Source organism: Scaptodrosophila lebanonensis, unplaced genomic scaffold (genome assembly GCF_003285725.1).
Source record: "Scaptodrosophila lebanonensis strain 11010-0011.00,11010-0021.00 unplaced genomic scaffold, SlebRS2 tig00000085-arrow-pilon, whole genome shotgun sequence".
NCBI classification, from domain to species: domain Eukaryota; kingdom Metazoa; phylum Arthropoda; class Insecta; order Diptera; family Drosophilidae; genus Scaptodrosophila; species Scaptodrosophila lebanonensis.
Genome location: NW_022060564.1, coordinates 2134852 through 2160671, shown reverse-complemented (window position 1 = coordinate 2160671; position 25820 = coordinate 2134852). Strand labels below are relative to the sequence as shown.

The following is a 25820-nucleotide window of genomic DNA, read 5'->3' as shown; positions in this document are numbered from 1 at the left end:
GCTAGTTGTAAATTGGATTTTATAAATAAAAATTTAAAAATTATATAATTATTAAGTTTGAATTTAGATGCGTTGGAAATTCGTCCAAAGTTTATTAGGTTTTGTAAATAGGAATTTATACCGCTTCCGTTTTCTTCCCCGCAAACTTCTTCATACGAATACGTGGGCTAATTTGTATCCAAACTTAAGCGGAAAATCCCTAAGTGCCTTATTTTAATGTTATTCCAAAGTAACTGTTCCTGAGAGTAAAAAGTAAACCTGCCTTTACTATTTTTTTTTTTTTTGCCATGTTAACGTCTCGGCAATCTCGGCTGTCAATAAATCAATAACTGCCTACATGAGACGTCGTCGTCGCCGTCGTCGTTGCCATTGCCGCTGCCCCTGCCCCTGTTGTCGTCATCATGAATGTCGTTTCATAGTTCGTTGTGTGCTCGCCGGCCTGTGTGCATATTGCGCAATCATTGGGCCAACTTATTATTTATGTATGTACGTACGAGTATGTGTGTGTGTGTGTATGTGTGTGAGGGAGTGTGTTTGTGTGATTTTGTATGGGAATGTTTGTGGCGATTATTGTGTTTTAATAGCCATAAATGGCAACACACTCACGAGCGCATCGACAAAGCACACAATACTCGTATAAATAAAATCAACGTATAACTGAGTTGTAAAAGGCAATGTAATATAGCCATTTATATACATTACAATAAGCTTTAGCCGCTGGGCCAATGGTTTAAGGCTTTAAGGCCTGGCTAACTGGCGAATTGTCAGCTCCAAAATTAAATTCCATGGATGAGGACGATGACTCATCATGGTGTTCTTTTTGCCGGCTGGTTGGCGCCGTGCGGCGTACGCCTTCCATAAAAAGCGGCAAGTAGCAGACAACAAAAACAACATGAGCAAAAAAAAGAAACAGTGGGGAAGAATCAACGACAACAACGACAGCGCAAAAATTGTTATTGCCTACTTCATAGCGTTTAAGTTTCTGCCTTAATACAAAAATCAACAATATACTGCATGTGTCTGTTTTATAGTTGCTCTATATATATGTATCATGGCATATAATCTACTTTTTTCCCCTCACTTTGGTCCAAAATTGGTTTTTGTTGTCAGGTAGGCTTTTAAGAATGCGAACGACACAATGTCCTTCTGGTATTTTCATTTACCTTAAAATTAAACATTTTTAGATTTAAAGCATTAAAGCCATAAAACAATGCATTAGCATATACATACTAGCTGGTGTGCGAAATATTTAGATGAAGAATCGTTCTTTCAGCATATATATTACGTAGAACTTCGTTCGGAAGAATTATTCATTCTTACTTTTAAAGCGGAAAACCTCAATGGAACGTCCCAATTTTTAACCGAAATAAAGGTTACATACGATTCTGTGTTATACGTTTGTAAGAAGAAAAGAATCTTATTTTAAAAGATGTTTTGGTAAACTAATTAAATTTTTTAATAGAACTTTTCCCCGCTTTCTTTAAACAATTCAACACGATAAAGGAATCTGTATAACTATCCATACATCTTTAGTCTAGAATTCCAATAGGAATCACAATGTTTTCCGTATACTTCCGAAAATAGCGATGTTCAATATATGTAATTGTATTTCTTACAATTCTACCACACGAAATCATCTTCTTTATCCAGCTTATAAGCTCTTAGCTGTACCAATTAAATGTATTTGCCTGCAAAATACACAGCACACTACTTATCACAAAATCAAGTAAGACAGTTGTGCTTCATTAGCTTCAAATGCTTAGTATAATCCGTGGCAATTAGATAAATTACATCACTCTGATTTAATCGTCAAAAATTGCATTAATGCTAACATACAAGAGCAGATAGTCTGAGCCACATTTGAATTGCAAGTTCGGTGGCCCAGAGGCGTAAATCAATTAAGATAAATGACAAAATGGACACTCAAGCTGACACACGCACAGTGGGAAAGGCAGCTGACTGACGTTAATGTAAACCCAACTAAATGCATTGCATTTGCACGATATTATTAGAGCAGTTAAATCACGAACCATCCTAGCAAGCACTGGTACATAAGATAATGTTCTGTGTAGACATAAAAATACAGTTAAGCCCAACATGTGTAGCTGAAAGTCTTCGACATGAAAAAGCTAGCTAGAGCTAAGGACAAGAAGAAAGGAGGAAAAAACAAGCCACGAGCGTAAGCTCCACAGCCATGGCTGTGCTTCTATAGCAGCAAATTAACTATGCGTGTGTTTCATTAACAAAATGTCCTTGAGCAGCTGTTGTTCCAACCATATTTGTTGTGCATACGCAAATAAGTCGGAGCACGCACAAACACGCACTACCACATGCATAACATACACATAGTACATACAAATAGTATGTACATGGGGGCAGCTACAAGTTACATGAATTCGCCACTAGCGTGGACACACACACAAACACACGCACATACACACGTCAAAGCTGCTGTCAGTTCGTATTTGTATAGCCACAACAGTTATTGCTGTTCAAAAAAAGAAAAAAAAAGTCCTGTTAACTGTTTTTTCCACGCTTTTTGCTGCCGTCTGCAAGGCGCCAGTTGGCAATCAAACCACATTTGACACACGAGTCGTTACGAAACGAATCGAATCGAATCGAAATGGAACGACGCTAACTTGACATTTAAGTGTTGTGGCTATTAAATTGATTGTATTAATCGACATGTTGGGCAGGAATAACGGTTATTTCCCCGTCCTAATGCACACAATATGCTGGCAAAAGCTACTATTTCAACAAAATTTTAGCTCATTGTCAATTTAAAGTCTTCCAAGCTGAATATATTATCTGTCTTCATCTATGATTAACGTGATACATTAGCCATTATAATTTTCTTTATTCTGCATTTAAAATACTTCTAATTCACCTGTGTTTTTGAAACTAAAATTTTATTTAAATTATATTTAAAGAAAATTTACCATTGCGGATTGTTTTTCCTCTTTAATTAGTCATTTCTTTGTGTTTTTATTGAATTGAACAACAACATATTAAGTTGGAATCGATTTCTTGTGCTTGTTTTTCGCGCTGCCCTTCTCTGACTCTGAACATTTAGTATTCGTATGAATACAATGTTCTTAGGAGTGGAAACCTTTGTGAAAATGTTGTTTTGAATGCAGCCCGCCGTTGTAGCGCAAGTTTGCGTGATTGTTTTTTGTTTTTGTCTTTGTAAGTGTATATACTCGTACATAAACAATATACATATGTAGTATACGTATATATATAGAACAACATATATTTGTCCGTAATTTGCGTATTTTTTCATGGTTATTATTGTTGGTATTACGCCGCGCGTGTTAGCCTTGAAAGTCCCAGTAATTGTGTCTGATGCCATTGAGTTGGCTAGCTTCTCTGTGTGTGTGTGTGTGTGTGTGTGTGTTTCAGTGATTATTGGGATTATTTTTGAGACAACTCTGGTTGGATCATTAGGCATAGGCAGCAGGAAATGCTGCTAATGGTTCAAAGTCAGCTTAGAACTGTCGGCTCGTAAGTCAGCACGTCTTCAACCTATTCCCCAATCTCGAAAGCATGCGAATCGATTTTATAGCAAGCTGGTATTTGAAATCGTTCGCCAATGCATACATTTCAATTACGTGCTTGAAGTCTAACCACAAAACAATTACCTGTAAGCCATTGCGAAATTGTCGCTCATTTTAGGTAAACTGCTGACATTTGGCACAAAGCGGTCGAGGCTTGACTTAATCTCCTATAGACACGCAACAGTGAATATATATATTAGAGTACAGAAGCGGAACAAGTATGTTCGAATTAAACTGACTTTGTTAGCCTTTTTTTGTTTGCGTTTGGCCAACACGTTTCTACAGCTGTCAAATTTGACAAACTCGCATGCTGGGTCATCGCCTCTTTTAACATGGGCTGTCTGTTTTAATTTCCGGCATCGCTAACACCTTGGAGCTCTCACGTCGGTTTTCAGCAAACTGTCAAAGTCATAAATAATGTCAGTTGGCCAACCAGCAGGTCTCTGGTGTGTCATTTTGCCATTTAAACACATAAAGCACTTGAATTACAAAAGGAAATCCACTACCTGGACACGCAGGCCCACAGGCATTCAGCTCCAACTTCTTGTAGTTGAATCAAGAAAACCATGAATGAATGTAATGAAGAACTGAAACTATTTTAGCTGCTTAAATTATCGATTTGCTCGCGTTTTCGCTGCATTTTTCAGTCTTAACTGCTCGCATAACATGCGAACACACTCGAATAACTCAGCTGCTAGGCATGCTAATAAAATTTGTTAAGTTTCTCTGCATTTGGCAGCTGTTCAGGACAAGTTTTTAACTCAGTTTTCTGGCATCGTACTACATGGAAGTATGCCTCGAACCGCATATGTCGCCTTATGCGAAACTATTTTCCATTTACTGCTGCTACTACTCGTCTACTACTTCATGCTGACTGACTGACTGACGGCGTGCTACTCAACTGTCACGTAGCTACCACATTTTTCCATATTACGATGTGTTGCCTATACTGTAGGCGCTCGCGCCCCTGTTTAGGCGCCTTCAGCATGTTGCTCACGTAACAGACGCATACATAACATTACTTAATTTTCATTTTTTGTGTGCCGCTCTCGCACGACAGCCAACGAATTAATGAAGTTGCATATATACATTCGGTGGACCTCTCTCATCATTGACCAAGTAATGGGGGCCAAACAGAAAAACGGATAAATGAAAAAAAAAAAAAAAAAACAGAGCCAACAAATTCACTTGAGGATGCCGACTGCACATTTTATTTAAAAATGTGTGCCAAGGGTTGCCAACGTGCGAGGTGCTGATAAAAATGACAGGCCTCTGACAGGCACCATTGAGTGGCCAAAAAAAAAAAACAAATTCCAGGCAATGTCATCGTCACTCAATGACTGCCTGCCACTTGAAGATAAAGCCAAAAAATGTGTGGGTGTGTGTGTGTGTGAGTGCGAAGGCAGCAAGGTAAATCATCTGCATCTGTGTGGGACGCTGGAGAGTTACTCTACCTTGACTTTTGTTAATGTTCGTTGGTTTTTGCATGCAAGAATGAATTTTCCTAATTGAAAGTGAGAAAAATGTTTTGTGGCTTTGTTTTAGAAATACATAAAATGCTCTCAACTAAATTGTTTTTTACTCGTTAGACCTTGACATAATATGTATGTATGTTGTTTATTTTTGCGGTCCTTGAAATTGTTTTTCTCCTAATTGGAGTAGGAAAAAAAAGTCATTAGCTCAAAAGGCCAAAAAGACATTCATAATAACAGTTGACTCACTCCGGCCACAAATATTGAACAAGCAGACATTTGTCAAATATTTTCGTTTCATATTACCAAACAATGAGTTCTAATTGAAAAGGTAATATATTTTAAAGTGCTTTTTTAAGCCCATTCTCTACTATTTTTAAAGACAAATGTTTTCAAACATTGTTTGCTTCTGTCTTATTCAAAAAGAAAGCTGAGTTATGCCGCTGACAAGGCCAAAAAGGTTAACAGTTGACTCGCTCCGGCCACAAATATTTAAAAACACAGACAGTTCTTATTGAAAAGGTAATATAATTTATAGAGATTTATTTCGTCCGTTCTCTACTTTTTTTTAAAGTTAAATGTCTTCAAACATGTCCCATTCAAGACAAAAGCTGCACTTGCAAGAGTTCTGCTCTTTTTTCCCCATTTCTGTGGACTTTGCAGCTTACTAATGGGAGAAAAATATTATAATTATTTTTAAATAAAAAAGAACAACTTTATAATTATGTTTTTTTTGTTCAACCTTTTAAATCGTTATTGTGGCCGCCTAAATTCACTGGACGTTTTTGCACATAAATAATTTGGCCGCCCTTCTCTGTGAGTCTCATACCAAGTACCTAAGTGATGGGCATTTTATTTCATTCATAATTTTATATATTCCTGTTAAAATAATTTCATTAACCAGAATATATTTTTGATGAAAATTCGTAGCAACACGGAGAACCGCAATTATCTACATACGCTTTGAAAGCTCTTTTAAAAACTTTTCCTAAATATTTTTCCACATAAGTACGTTAATGGGCTAAGCACTTAGGTCAGAAACAAATTTGTGCGCTGCTTCTGAATTCACTTTAGTAAGAGGTTTGCTTCAAGGGCACCCACCTATGATATATGTATGTATGTTTGTTTAAGCACCCATCCCCCTGCCTCGCATAACCCTTGCTGCGACAATGGGCAAAATTACGGAGCAAAAAACGAGAGCACACTATGCGAATGTCAGTGTCATTGTTTAAGTGTCTGAATGAGATGCGAGCTGTGGCGTGGCGGGGGGAGAATAAAGTCGCGCAATGCATGAATTATTTAACAGCGACATTCTTATGATAGACAAGAGGTGAGGTATTGAATGAGAGGGTCGCTCTCACTGTGTGTATGTGTGAGTGTGCGGCAAATAGACAAAACAGTTGACATTTGACATGAGCGGCATAAGCAAACAGTCAGGCAGGCAGGCAGGCTGGCTGACAGGCTGGCTTGCTGACTGGCAAATGGAGGGCTATGAATGATGGCCAAGAGAGCAGAAGAAATAGTGCAAATGCAATTTACGCGCACACAAAAGCCAACGTAAAAATGCGGGGAAATGATGAAATAAAAGTACAAGAAAAAAACCAAACCTACAGTCAACGTTAAAATGAAATAAAACGAATATAAAAATGAAAAACCGTTGTGCAAAGGAAATGTTGGTGAAAATAGTCAAGAGGAAGCAGCCATGTTGAAATGTTTGCTTGGACAGAGAATGGGAGAATGGGGAGAAGCTACAGGAAAGTTGGAGAAAATTGCATTAAGCGCCCAGACAGCGAAATAGAAGCACGTACCCGCAATGCGCGACGACTGTACGTAGGGAAACAAGTTTCGGGACATAGGGTCCCAACATCCTGACTCTGGTCTGGCGTATGCAGCGCATATCATATGCTTGAGCCTTATACCCGTATGCTGATTGTGAATGTGTGTTTGCATAATGTGCGTTGTGTCTGTTTTATGTTTTTGTAAATTTGGTTAGCCAAGCTTTTGACTTGTCGGATAGGTAATGCATCTGAATAAATACACAAGTATTCCAACCATTGCATTTTTTGCTTCTGCTTCTCTGGTGAGAAATGACAAATGGATTTTTGGTTAAGGTCTCCCATTTGCTCAGCAAATTCAAATTCATGCTTCGGTAGCTTTTGAAGTCGCAGCTTGTGTTAAGGTGATGAACAATGATTTATCGTGAGTGCAGCGTGTAAGGAAAATTCGACATTTTTGTTGAATTGTACATAAATTGTCCAAAAATATATTTAAATATTTTCTTTATGGCAATCTACATCTAACCATCATTTGTATGGCGAAATGAATTGAGTCTTTTTTCCGTTTTTCACAAATTAGAATTGACAATATGAATTCTGACAAGGTCAGAATTAGCCAACATTAAAAACAAATTCCACTACGATTTTAATGTAGCTAACTATATTGCTGGAATCAGATGATATTGCTTACACAAAATAACGAAGGCTATTTATTTCAGTGCTAAATCTGATATAACATTTCAACTAATGTGCCAACATTAAATACAATTTCAACTAGAATTTAAATGTAGCTAACTTCATTGCTAGATTCAGATGATATTGTTTACACAAAATAATGAAGGCTATTCATTTCAGTGCTAAATCAGATAAAACATCTCAACAATTTCTATAAATGTATGCAAATACCCACACACTTTATGCTCCTTAAACCCCTTTTAAATACTATATTTACCAAACCACCACAACCACTCGAGCTTAAATTCAACCCTTACCACGCCTTAATGAGCAGTAATTATAAAATTATGCTTAATTTAGCATAAAAGTGTCAAAGACTGCTACAATAATAACAACAACAACATTGTCACAACAGTTTGTCAATATTTTCCACGCTCGCTCAAAAGTATGCTAAATTAAGTTGTTTATCAGTTGCCGGAGCGCGTTGAAGCTGAAAAAGTAATTTTAATGAGCGGCTGTGGCTACGGCAGCGACTCCCCCAACCTGAAAAACACAAACCCACAATTCCCTTATGAAACATTCCCTGTGGCAACTGACTTGCATTTGCGTGAAAAACTAAAAAGTCAACGTAAAGCTGACAATTTCAAAGTTCTCGGAAGCTTATAATCACCATCTTCGTCTCTTTAGTCTTCGCTTGACGTCTTCGTAATTGTCGGGGACTTAGATTGTGGTCATCGGCACAACTTTATTGGCCATTGTCCTCTTCTGTTCCTTGTCTCGCCTCATTCGCGGCTCCAAGCATCATAAAAATAAATGTTAATTTCTAATGAATGCTGGCCATGTTTGGCTTAAATGTTCTTAAAACTTTATTATACAAATGTCATTAAATATTTAAGTAATGACAACTCAAGGTACGGTTGTTCTTGACGATGCTCTCGGCATTGCACGATGGGATAAATTACAGAAAAAGCGAGCAATATATAATTACAGTCGTAATGGAAGCTGTTTCATAGTTCAGTAGTAGAACTTGTTGTTACTTTTGTTTTAATAAAACCACAAATTCTTTCTCTAATATGGTGTCCCTTAACATAATGGAGTGAATTTTAGGAGCAATTTTGATTTGTTGAATTTAAAATAACAAAATATATAGAAATTGACGGACATAAAATTAGGTGCTGCGATGTTTTCATACACAGCTTAGAATAGGGAGTAAAATTGAAATGAAAGTGCAGACTTTTTGAGCTACTTGCTTTGTATATTGCCCCACTGTGCAGTGCAAAGTAGCGGAAGTTGTGCCACCTTTTAGCTTTGTTTATTTGTTTGAAGTTGTCTGCCTGCTGTCTAAATTGTCTTGCTGTTGATTTTACTTAATTACGACAAAATGACAGAAAACTTTCAAGATGAAAAGTTACCATCTTGTGGCATCTGTCACAGCCACACTTTGCCGTTAGTCCATTTAATACCGAAGCAGTGTGCAGACATACTCGTATCGTGCAAAATATTTGCATAAACAATATTTGAACCACGCTTCCCACATTCGGCATTTATTCGAGACACTTAAACGTGTTCAATAAAAATTCAATGTTATTGCCAAAGCAGCTCTGGGACCGTCCACTTGATGCAACCAATGATGGCAACGGCTGCCCAAGTGGCGCACAAAGTGTGACAAAAATAAACATGCGCACCACCCAGGTGGTGGGAGAAAGCAGGCGCCTTTGTTGTAGCTGGGTGCGTGTGTATTGAGGTAAAGGCTGAAAGTAAGCAGGCAAACAAAAACTACAACAATGTCGAGCACAACAATGGCGTGCTACAACAACAGCGAACAAACAATGGCGAGCAAGTCAACGTCACAGCTGTTGGCAATGTTTCTACTTTTTGCATACGAGTATGTAAATTTTTAAAGCAGCTTTTAGGCGCATGTCGAAATTTCTCTGCGTTGAATAGAAATGGATTTGTGAACGAACGAACAAACATTAAAGCGCACAGCATTTTCATATTCTGAGTTAAAATTGTGCTATTTTTATAATGGGCTTTGCAAGAAAAATCGCCTGAAAGCTAGCTTCAGATTTAAGTCAACAGCTTGGATGCTATCAAATTTAATTGAGCCTATAATCGAGCTGTGCCCAGGGCAGCAATGCGAATGTCTTTAAAAGCGGCATCGTATTATGCAAATGTCCATGTTTTTCTGCCTGCATAACTAGAAATGAGTGTTAATGATGTCGTGTAGCTCGGACAAGCATTAATTTTCAACTTTCGTCTGAAACTGCCCAAGCGTTTTGACCTGTGAAGCGAATGGCTAACTTTTTTTTAATATTTTCCTCCTGCTATGCTACGCTTTGTGCGCTTCTCTATGCTTTTATTAAAATATGCATACATTTTGCTCCTCTCTCTTACTGGTTTTGTCTGCTGGTTTTTTAAGGCTTGAGTGATTTTGTAGAATGAAGGCCGAAGTCTTTTATTTTTAGGTTGTACATATTTAGAACATTATGCTAAATATATACAATTTCAAATTATTATGCAGTGGAAAGGTAAATTAAAAAGATGTCAACACAAATTCTGACGGCAGGGGAATTGATAATTATAATTGTTGTTGTTGAGTTATATTTAGAAACAAATATCTTAAATGAAAAGGTAAATTAAATATCTGCCAAATTGTTGCCAAGGTCTGCATAATATTGTTTTAACAAACTAATATAATAATATATTTGCATATATTTCTTTTCCTTTAAAATACGCTTACGACATGGTGGCTTTGATAAATTCACTTTAGTAGTATCGAGAAGATCTGCGCCCATTAAGAAAAATAATAAAATACGCTCCAAGCAGCCGCGACTGTCAAAGAAAGTGAAATTTATAAGTAAGTAAATATTAATTAACCCAAAATACATTTAATAGGAATATAATACTGTCAATGAAATATTTATTTAAAAATATATTTAAACGGATTTTAAATGCTGAACAAAGTAAAGCGTTTTTCTCAAACATCCTACAATATAACTTTAACTACGTTTATTTACAGTATAGTGATTTTTTTGTAAATTCATTGTTTTCCGATATATTAATTTATAATATCCGCAATATGGTTTTACGTATACTGTTTATATTTCAGTATATTTGTTCCTATACTATTCATATTTTTAGGTACAATCTGCGTACGATTTTGTGCCAATATCCGTTTAAAATGTATATTTTTTTGAATCTACTGAAATGCTTCGTTCTAGAAATTTGTATAATATTTTTTAAAAGTGTACTTTAATGATTTAATTGAAAAGGGCAAATCAGAGAAAGCAGTAAAACGGACTGCCCCCTGACGCCAATTGTTTTAAAACGGTTTCTACATTTTCTGACCAAGCCTCAAGCTGTTAAATCTATTTTTAGAGCATTACTTTCGCATAGGCTAGCTTGTTCCCAGACTTTCTAACTGCATAACAATGAGGTTTCTCCAGTCCTTTCTGATTGTTTAAAGGTTTCGTTTCGTGCTCCTTTTGCCCTCTTCCTGCAGTGCTGCCTAATTGCAAGGGACAAGTTGTGTTGATAGAGACTAAATGCGACATTGAAACTGTCTGATGGCCGCTCAAGATGGTCAGTACGTGCCTGAACTTTGTTACGTAATACCTACATATATAGGGGGGGGCAACAACAAAAAATAGTCATAGTAGAGGAATAAAGGCAGTATTAGCAGCAAAAACTACGCAAGCATGACAGCAATTTGCTGTCGGTGCCAGGTAGTACGAAAAGAAGAAGAAGAAGAGAAAGAAGCAGAAAGACCAACAAAAGCAACAAGGCACGCGAAAACACAAAAACGATAGCCGCAACACAACACGAGCGCTAAGTCCCGCCGGGCAAAGTTTGCTGCCAACAACGGCACCACCACCAACAACAACAACAACAATAAAATTGTTACCGGCCAGGTAGACGCCAGCGTTGACGACGAAGTGAGTCATTCCAATTTTTCCACTCCAGCCACTACGCCCGCCGGCCCATTTGGTTTTTGCTTACATTTTCGTTGTTGCTGCCTTTTCTGAGGTAATAAAATGTCAAAATCGTCTGGACGGCGCCATGAAAATGTAGTAGACTTACCCACACCAAGGACCACCACCCAAAACAAAGCCACTAACGCACAGTGTGAAATTTTGCCAATAAAAGTGATTCAACGGAGAAAGAAAGTTCTTGAAATGCTGCCATTCTCATAATTGGTGCTACTAGAAATATGAAAAAAGACGCTGAACAGGAATCCTTTACATAAAAACAAAGAACATTAAAACGTCATGAAAGGCAAGGATGGTTACGGGTGGACCGAGTTGGTGCTTAGTGTTGCCGGGTAATTGGAGATCAGTTCGGAGAACGGTTTAATACTCCAGCAGTGCGTTGGAGCAGGAGGTTTACCGCCTCTTTCAATGTATGTATGTTACCAGTGTTGGAGCGTAGGAGCAGTGGTGTTCCAGCATTTCTATCACGTCCGGTTCCTTGTTGTAATGTCCAGCTTTGAGGAGAGGCAGCTTCTAGGCAGGGACCTGCCTCTCTTCGCTTGATTTATTAATAATTAGTGTTGCAAAAGATGAAGATTTGCGAACGGAGTCTAATAGAAACTGAGACCTAAAATCATACCCCGTTTCGTCTTTGAATATTAAATAATAGAAAATAAACAATATTAGTTTTTGCATCTTCTAAGTTCATTAATTTGATAATTAGAAACAAACAACAACAAATTTAAATTATACACTATATAACTGTGTTTTCAATAAGCTCCTTGCTGGCTAAGCTATTATTCTTACACGACATCGAAAAATATTGTTGTTGGAGGGTTTCCGCATTAGTTAATGAGAAACAAAAAACTATTTCATGTATGTGCTTTCTGAAAAAGGACTTTTTATTTTCTATAAAGAAACTATTTCATATATGTGCTTTTTGAAAAAGTATTTTTATTTTCTATAAACATTTTCTATTCACACCAATTGCCCAAAACTGAACACTGTGCAACGGTTTAGACCACAGAGGGGGGGAGGGGAGTGAGTAAACGTATTATTTTCTGTGTTGTACGTGTAGCTGACCGTATTAAATTAATTTGTTATTGTTGTAACATTTTAAATACTTGGCTAATGTTGTAGAGATTTTCATTTTAACGCGATTTTTTCGACTTTGTTTCCTTTACATTTTATGTGCTGGGTGTTGGTAAGCCGATATTATGGTACGTTTGGGCAACTAATTGCACTGGAGGGCTCCGAGATACGGGTACATATGTATGTGTACGTACAGACATCAGTTAATTGTCTGACCAAGGGGACAACGTTTTTTTTTTTTTTTTGTGGCTATGAGGGCTTCTGAGAAGTTGTAATTAAGAGTGCAGGTGAACAACGAGATTGGCAAAAGTGTCACGCCTGATAAATGAGCCCTAACAATAGCCTAAAAGTACTTACAAGTAGATGTATGTATGTACAATATAGAGCATGTTGAATGAAGCTGCACAGTCTATAAAAGATATCAATCAGGGATGATATTAGGCGGGGTGGGAAAACATATTTCCTTACAGTACTAGAGTGTCTGGAATCTGTGCACTTGCAACTCAAGCTCCCCAGAAAATGCAGAAATGAAGGAAAAGGGAAAATTCGCACAGATTTTCGCATTCATATTCATTATGGCAATCTGCCACATTTCACACTGCTTGTCAGTCCCACCCTTTGGGCTCCAAAGTTCATTAGTTTTCTATATATACGAGAGTCTTATAGCTGGCTACTGCCACTAAAAGCATTCCAAGACACATTCTGCGTAAAAACTAATTAAAGGGCGGGAAAATATGAAGAAGAAAAAAGTGTAAAGGCAGAAGTTGCCGGCTTCTTACCCTGTGGCTAATCATGAGGGTGTTGGCTTTTGTAATGGCACTTCTCGAATTTATCTTAACTAGTTTTGTTGGACAACTTTAAGTGGCCTCATTTGGCTGGAGCGGAGCAGGGAAAGCACTTGGGGTTAGTGCGAAAATTTCAAATGCATTTCAGCAAAGTAATGAATAAATAATTTCTTAATGCTTTGCAATTTCAATGAGAATATTAGTGGAAATCTGAAGGATATTTAACATATATAAATGTGAAATGTATATTCTAAAAAAGTTGACCAACAACTAATTGAAATTGCTTCGGACTACTCGCACAACAATTAACCTTTCTAGATTTAAATTAATAATCTCAACTGGTTAGTAAAACAAAAGAGCATGCAACATAACTATAATATTCATAACAATAATATTCATTATTTATGTCCACATTAAATGCGTACTAATTAAAAGCTAATTAAGTTAGCGACCAAAAAATATTTTAAACAATAATCGAGCCGAAAACTTGGCACAGCAGCGGGCAATGCACAGTTGTACATAAATGGTCGGCATTAATGCATTAAAAATGTAAAATGCAAACGTCAATAAACACTCGATAACCAATTAAAAAATAATAATGGTCATGGCGACTGTACAAACAAACACACACACATACAGACACACATACATACATACCTCTGTTTGTGTGCACGCCATGGATATGCGCCATGATTGAAGATTTTTGCGTGAAATTTATGCAAGTAAATAAATAATATAACAGAAAAGTTTACAATTACCGGTACTGAGTAGAAGGAACTTTGTGAGTGGCTGATCTGGAAAAATAAATTGCAGAAAAGTTTTCCATCAGATCATTGATAAATTTTCACACAATTCACAAGGAATTTGCAATGTTTACGGATTTTGATGGACTAAAAAAAGGAACTCGCTTTACAATTTCCTTGAAGCTCATTTTTCAACATCAAGTTTAAAGTAGTGTTAAATTCGTTACCTAGTAGAATAACTAATATTAAAGACTCTGAACAATAAAGTATAAGTAGTACAAGTATATATGTTAATAGCTTAAGTTTCTGTTTACTTTGTAGAATAGGTGGCATAACAAATCCCAGAAGCCAAGTAAGAGCAGAAGAATCTTTATACATGCCTTTAATTATATTTCTAGAATCCCGTAAAGTATAGAAAGTTATCAACGAAATTTACTATTTAGGTTCTTCCAAGACAAAGAATGTGACTTTTTTAAAAATGTTCCAAACTCTCCCATAATTCTTCAAGCTCAACAAAGTATTGTTTGTTTGATTTTATAAACAACATATAAGTGGAGAGATTTCAATAAGATTTGTTCGTGATTTTGGACTGCGGGCTGATCGTGACAGTTCACGACCACATCACTTTTATATAAATTCATATTTATTTTCCAGGAAAATAAAACCAAATTAAATGGTCATGCGACTGCATTTCAGGCTATGCGAGGACGACGACGACAATTCAATTACGCGTATGCGCATTTTTAATTAACACACTTTATTTGCTTTAATTAAGAAGCATTGCCTGTGTGTGTGCGTGTTTGAGGGGGCATGGTTGCCAAGTGCCCCAACTTCCGTTTTTAAATTATAAAGAATTCAATTAAAACGGAAGTCAATTAAATGAACAGCAAGTGTTAGTGCAAAAAATACTTGCGATCATTGGAAAACAAACAAACATAAATGGTCAGCTTTTCAAATCCGTCGCTTTTTTGTCCAACTTGGAACTTTTCACTTTTGCTTCGTTGGTTTATTTGTTTGCTTTCTGGTTTCTACTCATTGTTTATTGCTTAATAAAATGGCTCCGTTGAAATGTGGAAAGCGCTGCAGTTCCTGGCAACGTGGATAGAGAATAATGGTGTACTGAAAATAAAAACGGATATAGCGAGAAATATTGTTTATGATGACAAATTGTTTGACTGGGCTATTTGGCGACAAATACTACGTCAACGACGGGTTCTGTCGCAGACAATGGTGGAGAGCTGGTTGCTAAGCGAGGCGGTGGGGTGGGGTGTGGTAAGCCTAGACTAGCATTAATCTCGATTTTAGTTTGGCAAGCTGCCAAAAGGAGCAGCTGGAAATATTCATGCGATACGGGAGAAGCTAACACACTACACGCTGACAAAATGACATTAATTTAAAACTAGCTGATTTACTTAGAGATAAAAGATTACGTTGCAGTTTCTACAGCTTGGCAAGTTAATAAACAATGCCTACTCTGCTAATTCTTTCATTGACAAAATGACATTAATTTTAAACTAGCCGATTTACTTAGAGATAAAAGATTACGTTGCAGTTTCTACAGTTTGGCAAGCTAATAAACAATGCCAACTCTGTAAATTCTTTCATTGAGCTGCTGGGCTTGGCCAACACTAGATGCTACTTGAAAGTAATTCTTCTGTGTCCATTTTGATATTTTCTATTTTTAATTGTAAAAGTTAATAGATTTTCTAAAAAAGATGTTAAGATGTTAATACGTCATTTTATCCAATTTCTAATCTCACTTTCTATCGCTCAAAATGGCATCCAAATTCTAAAAATATCCCAAATCTAATTCTCATTTGTTAAAGGGAGCAAGCACGACCTTTATTTACGAGTGTGCTCTCTCTTACTTGCTCGCACAATTTTACGATTTTTTTACTCACGTCCTTTGCAACACTCTAGCTCTAACACTCTGCAACACGACTAAACTATCATCGATTGTTCATTTGTTATCAGTCGAAGAAAAGACCAATAAATATCTCAATATTGTGTCTAAATCAAGAAATTCCTGGTCGGAACACTGTTTAAAAACTTTTCTATCCATGTCAAAATAATAAAATTGTTTTGGAAATGAAAGTCAATTTTTTTAATGCATGTGCCAAGCTAAATCGATAAATGCGGAAATAAATCGAAAATCTTATTGTACGAACGAACAATTTTCCGGAAAAATTGTGGTAAATTCTTTTGAAACATCGACTGCAAATCCATCTCAGCTTGCTTGTTGCATTTAATTACAGCAGTGCTTTTCATAATCAGGGCTGAATAAATAAATACACAAGCTATGGATGCAAACAGCGAAATAAATCATAATTTGGATGTGTCAGATGACTCGCAAATGACGTACCAAGAACTAGAGGCGTATATCGACGAGTGTATTCTGGAGCTCGAGGAAATGCAAAGTATATATACCCAGAAGACCAATCAGTTAAACATATCGGATAGGTTTATCTTTCAAAACAAACAGATAATAACCGAATTAGATGCACAGCTTCAAAACACAAAGACAACCCAAGACGTCTTGGAGACGGAGCTGGAACTTATAGATGTGCAGATAAAGCAGATCGAGGAATCTTTGGGGCCGCTGGAGAAACAATACGAAAACATCGTGTGCGTGAACACAACGCGCTCTGACACCTACACGATGCTCGAAATTGTGAATATGGAACTGAGACAGAACAGCGAATGTATAGAACAGATTATACGTGTTCTAAATCAGGATAGTATGAAACTGAAAAATGAAAAACCTGACGACAAGGTTGGCGATGTTTTGAACAAACTGCTTGGATGGCTGGAATGGATCGATTCACAAACGAACTTGCTAAGCAAGCTGCTAGATGATATTGAGACACTCATCAGGGCCTTGAAGACTACATAGAGTTAAAGAGAGTTAAGAGAAACTTTATCTATCCCTCCGTCCATGCATCCATTATGCATTTTTTCAATTCAAGTTGAATTTTTTGCAACTAAAAATATTAATAAATATGTTGACTGCTTTCATAGGCAGTTCCATTTCATAGGCGTTTAAGTAATTTTGGACAGAATTGTTAAATTGCGTTTTCTGCAGATTTTCTTCATAAACATTTGGATGCTCGGTCGTCTCTTAGTTTCTCTCCGCGTAGCCCATAGTTGACACGCACTAGAATCTCTGCTTGCTTGTGGAAACTTTTTATGACTGACACAAAATATCAATTATGCAGCACATCCCTGGAATCAGTTGTAGCCATGTTTAGTTTGGGGCTAAAATGCTTGCCATGTTCCATCCACACACACACACATAGGTATAGCCCCAAATACATCAACTGGTCATGTTTGCGCCTCACAAATACATGCATTTGCACAAAATGTACAAATGGTGTGCAAATGTTCGACCATTTGCCGAGACCAGTGGGCAGTCTCCCACTCCTCCCTCACATCATTATTGCACATACACACACACACATATATATAGTATTTATTTGTACAATATGTACGAATGCTGTCATCATTTGCATAGCAAATATGCCCAACTAGCCAGTCGGGCTGGTAAAAATAACATAAATTTTGCCAATTGTTTGTGTTTGACTGCCGGCTTTATCGAATTTGTTTGAATGTCCACAGTTTTGTGATTATGGGGGAGGCTTGTTATACTATTTCTATTATTGAAATCATAATTCCCATGATTTATGCTAATGGCAAAACATCTTTGAGGCGCCATTGGAGCACATAATTTCGTTAGCTGAACGTGTCGTGTGGGTGTTTGGGTGTATGTTGATTTCCTTGTTAGTGCACATTGCCTTGAAGTGACACTGAATTGGGGAGTGCCAGTAGGCCCGACCCGAAATTGCTTTTAACGTGATGGGCAAATGGATTTGCAATGCTGGCAAACATTTGATGTTCAAGCTTTCACTTTAATCGAATTAATATGCAGGCCTAGTAAAATCAATGCATTCAAATAAATCAAACATTTAGTTAGACTTAGACATGTAATATGAAAAGAATCGAATGCGTATATTTCATTTGCACTCCAGCTACGTATATACTGAATAATCGTATGATTTTGTAGGAATTAAGAAATGTTTGTCAATACGCATTGGCCAGACAGGCAAATAATTTCCACGTATATTTGCCGATTTACACAATTTACCGCTAGAAATCATAGATTACGTTTATAATAATAAAGCAGGAAATTATATCAAGAAAATGGCATCATGAATGCTAAATTATTATGTGATTATAAAACTGCCTTCAATGCCTATTATTCTCCGTTTGCCAGCAACTTGAAAATGGCTTTAAATCAGTTGCAAGTAGAAAATGGAGACTAAAAAGCATTTCTATTAACTATAGGAGTTTATTTGTTGTTAATTTCCAAACATTTTTGACAACACTATATATAAAATCGAGCCAGCCTGTAAAAGATTTGACAAGTAATTGAAAAAATTAAGACCGTAAGCAAAAAACATAAACAAATTAAAAGTGGACATGTATAGGAAGTTAAATATACTATTAAAAATCAAGTAAATAAAAGATTTTATTCTTTTTCTTAGAACTATACTAGTGTCTAAGAATCAGCCTTAAGCCAAAAAAAAATGTTATTTAATGTAGGAGAATTAAAATAAGGATGACATTAGAAATGTAAGCGAGTGTTTCTTTCTTAAGGAAATATATTTGCACTAAGGGAGTTAGCCCTAATAATAGCTTTATAGCATGCATTACCTCGTTTTGCAATTACCTTAAGTACTGGAGAGTTTAGAAATAAGGAAAATATAACTTGCTTTTAATTTGTTTAAATTTCTCTCTCAACTTTTGTAATTTTCTATTGAAAACGTCGAATATTCTCTTTTTTCCAAGCACTGTCAGTATAAGTATGCATTCATAAACTAAATTCTTACTAAGCTTCGTTGAAGCACAAGCACAACCACAAGCACTTAATCCTGTTTGGTGAATATCTCTGCTTCGAGCATTAATTTATTCCCTTAAAATGCATGCCAAGCATTTGCCGCAAATATATCTGAGCACATAAATATTTCATACAATTTTATCAAAGTAATGTCAGCAATTTTAAAATGCATGAGGCGCGCTCTTAAAACCAATGCCAGCAACGGCATAAAAGAGCATAAATAAACGAAATAAAGGAGTAGAAAAGGCACACACACACACACACATATATATGTATATATAAATATATATGTGGTATTCACTGCACCAGACCTACCAGAGAGGAAGCAGGCACTTCAAAATGCGAAAAGTGTGAAAATTATGCGTTCAATGAAAATATTTTACAACGCACAAAAGTCTCGAGAGGATCTGCCTGCCTGAGGAGGAGTGTGCACCGCATGCCTGAATGCCCGAGTGTGTCCGTTCAAATGCTGTAAGCCTTTATAATCCAACGGCCATGCAAAATATGCTCCGTGCGCGCTCTAGCTGGGGGCGGGGGCCAGGGAGCGACTACAGCTTAGACGAAGTGTGACCACAATGCAATTTTGTGGTTTTAACAGATACAAAAACATGCACCCAGACTGCTTAGAATGGTGGGCTATGAGGGTAATATGTACCATACAAGTATAGTATGGTTATATGGATGTATGGTAGTGACATGTTAGGACATAGCCCCACACAGCCAGCCAGCCAGCTCACAGCTCACTTGAATGCGCAATCAGCGGGAGACACCAACAGAAGGGGTTCACGAGAAGAGGGAGAGTGGGGCAGAGAAGTTGCAGCACGCATTATGTGTGCACGGTAATAATAAAATTGTCAAGCTCATAAATATGATATATATTTGAAATAAATGGTCAACGACAAACATTGAGCATTCAACAATGATACTGTAATAATTTACTAAAAAGAACATGAGAAACAAAACAGCAAAAAGAAACAACAAAAATAAAATATTAAAGCGTTTGAGATCATTATAAATAATTTTGAATATGTTTTTGAAATCTCTATATAACTTACAATAATAAGTTCCTATTCATCTTTATTTTTAATCTTTATTCTTTTTATTTAAGATCTGTCCTTGGACAATTATTAAATTTTATGATAGCTTCGACAATTTTGTTATCATGCTTCTAGACATGATGGTTGCAGCGTGATTCGATCCTAGTACCTACTCACTCAAAAGGAATAAATCACATTGTGGGATTCCTGCTAGCTCGTTGAGCTATAACAGGCCCCTACAAGAGTTTTCGAGGACAACTTTCCTATCTAAGAAAATCAATATGGTTGAGAGAACTTCAAAATGTATATTAAAAAAGTTGATTTTTCAAAAAAGATATTTAAGTTACATATGCCAACGCCTTTTTCATTCACAAGGCAGTCCGATAAATCATTTTCTGGAATACTCTTCAGTACTTTCAAATCTGTGTAAATTAGAATAGAATAGAAATCTCTTGGAGCCAATTCAGGCAAATTTATGGTGAAGGAAGTTATGGCGAAGTTGCAACGAAGATAGATTTGGAAAAAGAAGGATTGACTTTTACGAGCCACAAAAATTCTCTAAACATGTTGTTAGCTGGTCTATTAGAAATGCCAATATCATCACACATTAGGGTTATGTGTATGCACAATAGAGCACTTTATTAAATACAAAACCTTCAGCAGGGTTAGTTTATGTCTTAAATTTATAAAGTATATGTATTAAAAGAAGTTGCCCTAATATTGATGCCTAATAAATAGTTAGAGCAAATATTCGTTTAGTAAGATAACTTAAATGGCGCTAAAAAGAATTGCCCTAATATTGATGTCTACTAAGTAGTTGCTTAAGAAAAAGTAAGCATACAACATCAGAGTATTGTATTAGCTGCCTTCAAAATGTAACTACAGCTTTAGAAACTGCCTATCTGTAATTACATAAAGGGACATTCAGCTTACGTCATGGAGCGAGCACTGTAGGAGCAATATGCGCACATACATATATGTACGTGAATACAGACCCATATGCATTTGCTGGCACAAGCCAGATAACCAGTTGACCGCATTGCCGCCTCCTGACCGATGCAGCCAGGCAACGCATCAGCTCCTGCACCACAGCTGCGCTTGCCACAACAACCACATCATTTTTTGAGGTCAAACTCGTAGCTCACACCCTGAAAGGACAATGACAGCATCAGCAGCAACAGGAGCCAGCAGGAGCAGCTGCTGGCCAACATTGCTTTGTTGGGGTCGAGCTTTTGTGCGTGCCTCAGACAGCAGAACTTGCCGCACATTCTACTTGTATGCGCGTTGGTCACTGACTGATACTCGTACATACACACACATACCGACTAGTTATTGTTTGTTGGTTGAAATGCACTGTGGAGGTTTTTCATTATCGGCCACCGGTATTTGCTATTATTTTTTCCTCTTTTTTTTGTTTTTGTATTCTCTCATAACATTTTCATTTATTTATGCAGTGTAGTGTGTGTTTAATGAACTTTGGTTTTAGTTCTATGTGGCATCTCATTGCGCGTGCTATTACAATTTTTTTTATTCTAGTTGTTGCTATCGCACATACGCATCGTTGCGCGCATTAAAACTTGTTTAAAAGTTGGTCAGCAGAAGGAGTAGTTGAAAATTGTTGCACACAGGACAAAACTATTTTTCAATTAGCTTCTCCTTAAAGCAAATAACTGTTTATGTAAAAATAAAAAGTCATGCACAAATGCTAAACTACACGATTTAACTCCCCATCTGACAGTAAAACAAATAGCAAAGACTAGACTAGACTAGCCAATCACACAATATTGTGCATGCTTAGATGAATTGTGAAAAGCCTGTTTTGAACTCCAATTGGACAAGTTTGGCAAAGTGTAATAAAACCCAAACACATAATGTTTGTTCAAGTCATTGGCAAATAGCATACAACTTCCTTTTGTGGCATACGATTTGTAATTAATAGTAAATATATATCGATTTTTTCGTAGTACGGGTATGTGTGTGTTTAACCAACCCAAGGCAAACAGAAGCTTCTCTTAGCAACCCTGTCTGCGTGTCTGTTTTAGTTTTAGTTTTATTTTGTTAGGCTTGTTATTGTTTCTACTTTGTACTGGTGGTGATTCAGACATATTGAGTTTAGTGTTCCAACTAAAAGCGATAATATCAGGTCCTTTTGTTGATTGCGAGTGTGTGCGTGCGTATCGGTGGTGAGGTCGAATTTGGTCAAAAGCCTGACTATACTGTTCTTCGCCAGCAAACCAACCAACAGAAGAGAACTTTGATTGTTGCAGGAATTTTGTGTAGGCCTTTGATAGAAGATATGTAATAATTGGAAACATAATTCCTGTTTGAAATATAAGTATTTCAGACCTCAAATAAAATCCGATTTGAAAATCAACTACTACTTTCTAGCATTACGAGTCTAAATATGCTGTATTCTGCTATTCTAAGCTTGAATTTAATAACTTAACTTCGTGACTCATTACTGTTACGTGGCTTCGTGATTTTATTGTCGCATGCTCATCTCTAGCTGGTAAAGGAAACATTGCAGGAACTTTTTGCGGAACGTCCAGTTTTATGAGGGTTTAAATTAGTGCGTGGCAGCAAACACACACACACACACGAGTCGTCGTTGTCTTTGTTGTTGCTGTTGTTGGAACAGTTGCCATTATTGTCGTCACTGCCCGATAGTTGCCTTCTCCACCCTTGTGGCAATATTCAGGACAGTTTATGGCCGCGCACGTCGACGCGTTATTTTTGTCCATTTGCCCAAAGATTGTTTTATGGCCAAAGGCTGTTTAGTTTATTAGCCATCGACATGCATGTAGGTGAGCAGATGAGCTGAGGTTGTGGTTAAATGCCCTCGCATTCATTGCCCACACATTGGCCTGGGCGTTGGCAAACTGCGATGTCTGCGGTAATTAAAACTGCGTCGTCCGCATTGAGGACTAGGAATATGGTATCCTTGTCACATGGTGATTAGTTTGGGGTGCTTCAATCCTATCAGCCGTAAGCCTTTAAAGCGAATGATTTGGTTTAGTTTTTACAGCTAAACTGAAAACTGTTGCACTTGTTGTAGTTTAATTAATATAGTTCATAATCTAAGTAACTACCTTAATCGATGCAATCACCTGTGAAAAAACTTATAGAACGGATTGTAAAGAACAGTACCAACAAAAACGTTTTGAGTTGATTTCCATATTTCATTTGGTCTTGTCTTAAAGCGAATGAAACCTAAAATAAACCTCGGATAAGAGAATTTTTTAATTGTTTATAATTAATTTTGTTTTAAGTTTAAAATTAACATTTAACTGCAGCTTTCATACCAGCTTTTATCTTTCTGTCTTCTATGGTTCTTTATTATTTAAGCGTAGTTATATATTGATTGATAGACGTTAATACAAATGGGCTCAGATCAGGAGAGAAGCTTTTACAACTTAGCTGAAAATGGATTGGCTTCCAAACCTGTTCAGTGTGGTAACCAGTTTAGGAATTAATGTCCGCAATAAACCCCGCGTGGCTCTCCATCTGCCTTGTAACTCACATGCTATTCCCCACATCCTAAGCATTCCTTCAGCTTGTCTCCGAGCTGTTAATCAAGCGGCCAACAACATCAGACGACCACTTCTGCCACGCCCCCACAAACTTCTCGAGGCCAACCTACATGCAGTTTAAAATTATCTCCAGCGCGTCAGCAATGTTGACAACGTTGGCGCGTCGACATTGTTGAAATGTCAGTGACATTTTTAGCGGTTATTGTAACTACTTTGGAGACGATGATGACGATGATGATGACGACGACAACGATGACGACGCCGGGGACGAGGTCGTTGTTGGCGACCAGGCTGGCGCTGTTTTTGTCTCTGCTCGTTGCTGCTCCTGTTGTTAATGTTGCTGCTGTGTTGCAAGCTGCAGTTTGCATTTTGTATCCGTTTTAATATTGTTGTTACCACGATAAACATGGACAAAAATAGCTAGTTGGTTGGCTGGCTGGCTTGCTGGTTGGCATTAATGCATCCGGCTCCGCCGCTCAACATAACAGACAACGATTGCAGCTCCGGCACTGCAACATTCAAATGCTCCCTGAACAATGAAATTTTGTTGCCTGACTGCTTCGTCGGTTGTCATTGCCATTTTGGTGTCGGCATTATTATGACAACATGTCCTTGCTCGGTTGCTAGCTTCGTTACTCCACAAGCGCCATTGTTGGCTAAAACCATATAGTATGTGCTTGTATCTGCGGATCTCTCTTCTCTGAAATAAAATGCAATTGTACTTGCAATGTTGTGGCAACACATGTGTGCGGAAATTATGGCTTCGCAAGCATCAATTATGGCTGCACATGTCGCAGGGATATAGCATAATGAGAACTAAGGCAAAGCTGATGTATGTGCGAGTATACTTGTATGTAATCGTATAGAGCACGACATGGCGCATAATCGTTAGTTTTATTATATTTGATTGCCGCTAGAACGCTTTATTATTTATTTCATTTTTCTCTATTTTGCAAAATAAAAATCCTTTCATGAGAACCCGATTTATTTCTAAAATTACTGGAATTTTCCGCTTAAAAATAGGATTTGAAAAGCGCCCAGAACGGCTGCCAACAACTAATTAGTCGCGTTTGAAAGTAAAAATCCAATTTGTGTAATTCTAATTTGTTTGTACATCATTATTGCTTAACAGCCATTAAGCTGCTGTTCCAGTTACGAGTATATATATATCTGATACATTCGCTAACACAGCTGAATCTCAAACGATATTTAACCCAGTTATAAAGTTGTTTGTGCCACGCATTTTAACTTGCAGCTTAATTATGCAGTCAGCTCTCTTCATATTACATAGTCGCACTGCTTTGCTAAATGCTTTACTTTCTACTATACTTACTTCCTTTGCCTTACATAGCAACGTCATTCACTTGCTATTGACACATTGCCATAGACGGTAGCTGGCAATTGACGCTGTGCTTAATACGTTTAATGCGCTTCTCAAATAGCGTAGGGAATGTAGAATCGTAAAGGTCCGTTCAAACATGTAGATGGGAGGCAAATTTCAGGGAATCCTTGGACTCAGTTATTTTACAAAAATGTAATTTTAAAATCCCTTTTTATTATTCAATAAATCAACAAGTAGTGTGTTTGATAAATATTTTACAACTTTACATATATATTATTATAATATTATAAATAAAAATAAATATATGTACTAATATTACGTTGTTATTTCAACTGAAAAGATAAGAAGTTAAGAAATTTTATTTGCCATTTGGCCAGAGGAGGAAAATTTATTGTACTTAACAGATAAGAGGAAAATCTCCAATCCGGTGGGGGAAAATTTGAATGCTAGTCCGGCAAATAATAATATACTATGCATTTACCAGGCTGTAACTACCAGTTTGAAATCGATTGCTATAATATAGAAATGCATTTTTTATGACTCAAAATAAAACTCCCACTTTGTTTTCTAATGAGTGTAACCAACAATTTAAAAAGTGCCATGGAATTTATTACTGACTTTGGATAAAATTTTAATCAAGAAACATTGAGATTTGTTGAAATATTTGTGATGAATTTGGTGAAGTCTGAACTGCCCCCTTTGCTTACCGGCGAGCGCAATTTCCAAGCCAACAAGCACACAACGCTCAAATGAACATTTGAATGGAAGCGCAAAAAGGAAAAGCATAGGGAGAGAGGAGGAAAAGCCATCTCCGCCGCGTCGCACAGTGGGGCCTTAGGCCGAAACAGCTTGCGAAAATCAAAATTTTCATGAACGCTTTGGGAGTAATGAATAAACGTGTCTAATAGTTTTTTTTCCAAAGATTACGAAAATCTTACTCTCAAAACAAA

The 25820-nt window shown here is 37.0% G+C and overlaps 2 protein-coding genes across 6 annotated transcripts in view; both read left to right on the top strand.

Annotated features, from left to right (window-relative positions):
* LOC115626253 (stathmin) overlaps positions 1–25820 on the top strand; it is a 94011-nt gene that overhangs the window by 44186 nt on the left and 24005 nt on the right. For 2 of the 4 annotated variants that reach the window (XM_030521556.1, XM_030521552.1), the window contains exon 2: positions 10253–10336. The exons of 1 other annotated variant lie outside the window; for it this stretch is intronic. In XM_030521556.1, coding sequence (XP_030377416.1) covers positions 10253–10336 — 84 coding nt within the window. Of the gene's footprint in view, positions 1–10249; positions 10337–25820 lie in introns of all 4 variants that reach the window. One more of the 4 variants, XM_030521551.1, reaches the window with a different exon arrangement.
* LOC115626254 (nuclear pore glycoprotein p62-like) lies at positions 16133–17040 on the top strand. Of its 2 annotated transcripts, none has more exons than XR_003995581.1 (2): positions 16133–16259; positions 16323–16335. XR_003995581.1 is itself a non-coding variant. In XM_030521557.1 (2 exons), the coding sequence occupies exon 2, from the start codon at positions 16367–16369 to the stop codon at positions 16958–16960; it is 594 nt and encodes a 197-aa protein (XP_030377417.1). In that variant the 5' UTR covers positions 16159–16259; positions 16326–16366; the 3' UTR covers positions 16961–17040. The 2 variants fall into 2 exon arrangements, 1 of the variants encoding a protein (XP_030377417.1); XM_030521557.1 differs by having other exon boundaries at positions 16159–16259; positions 16326–17040.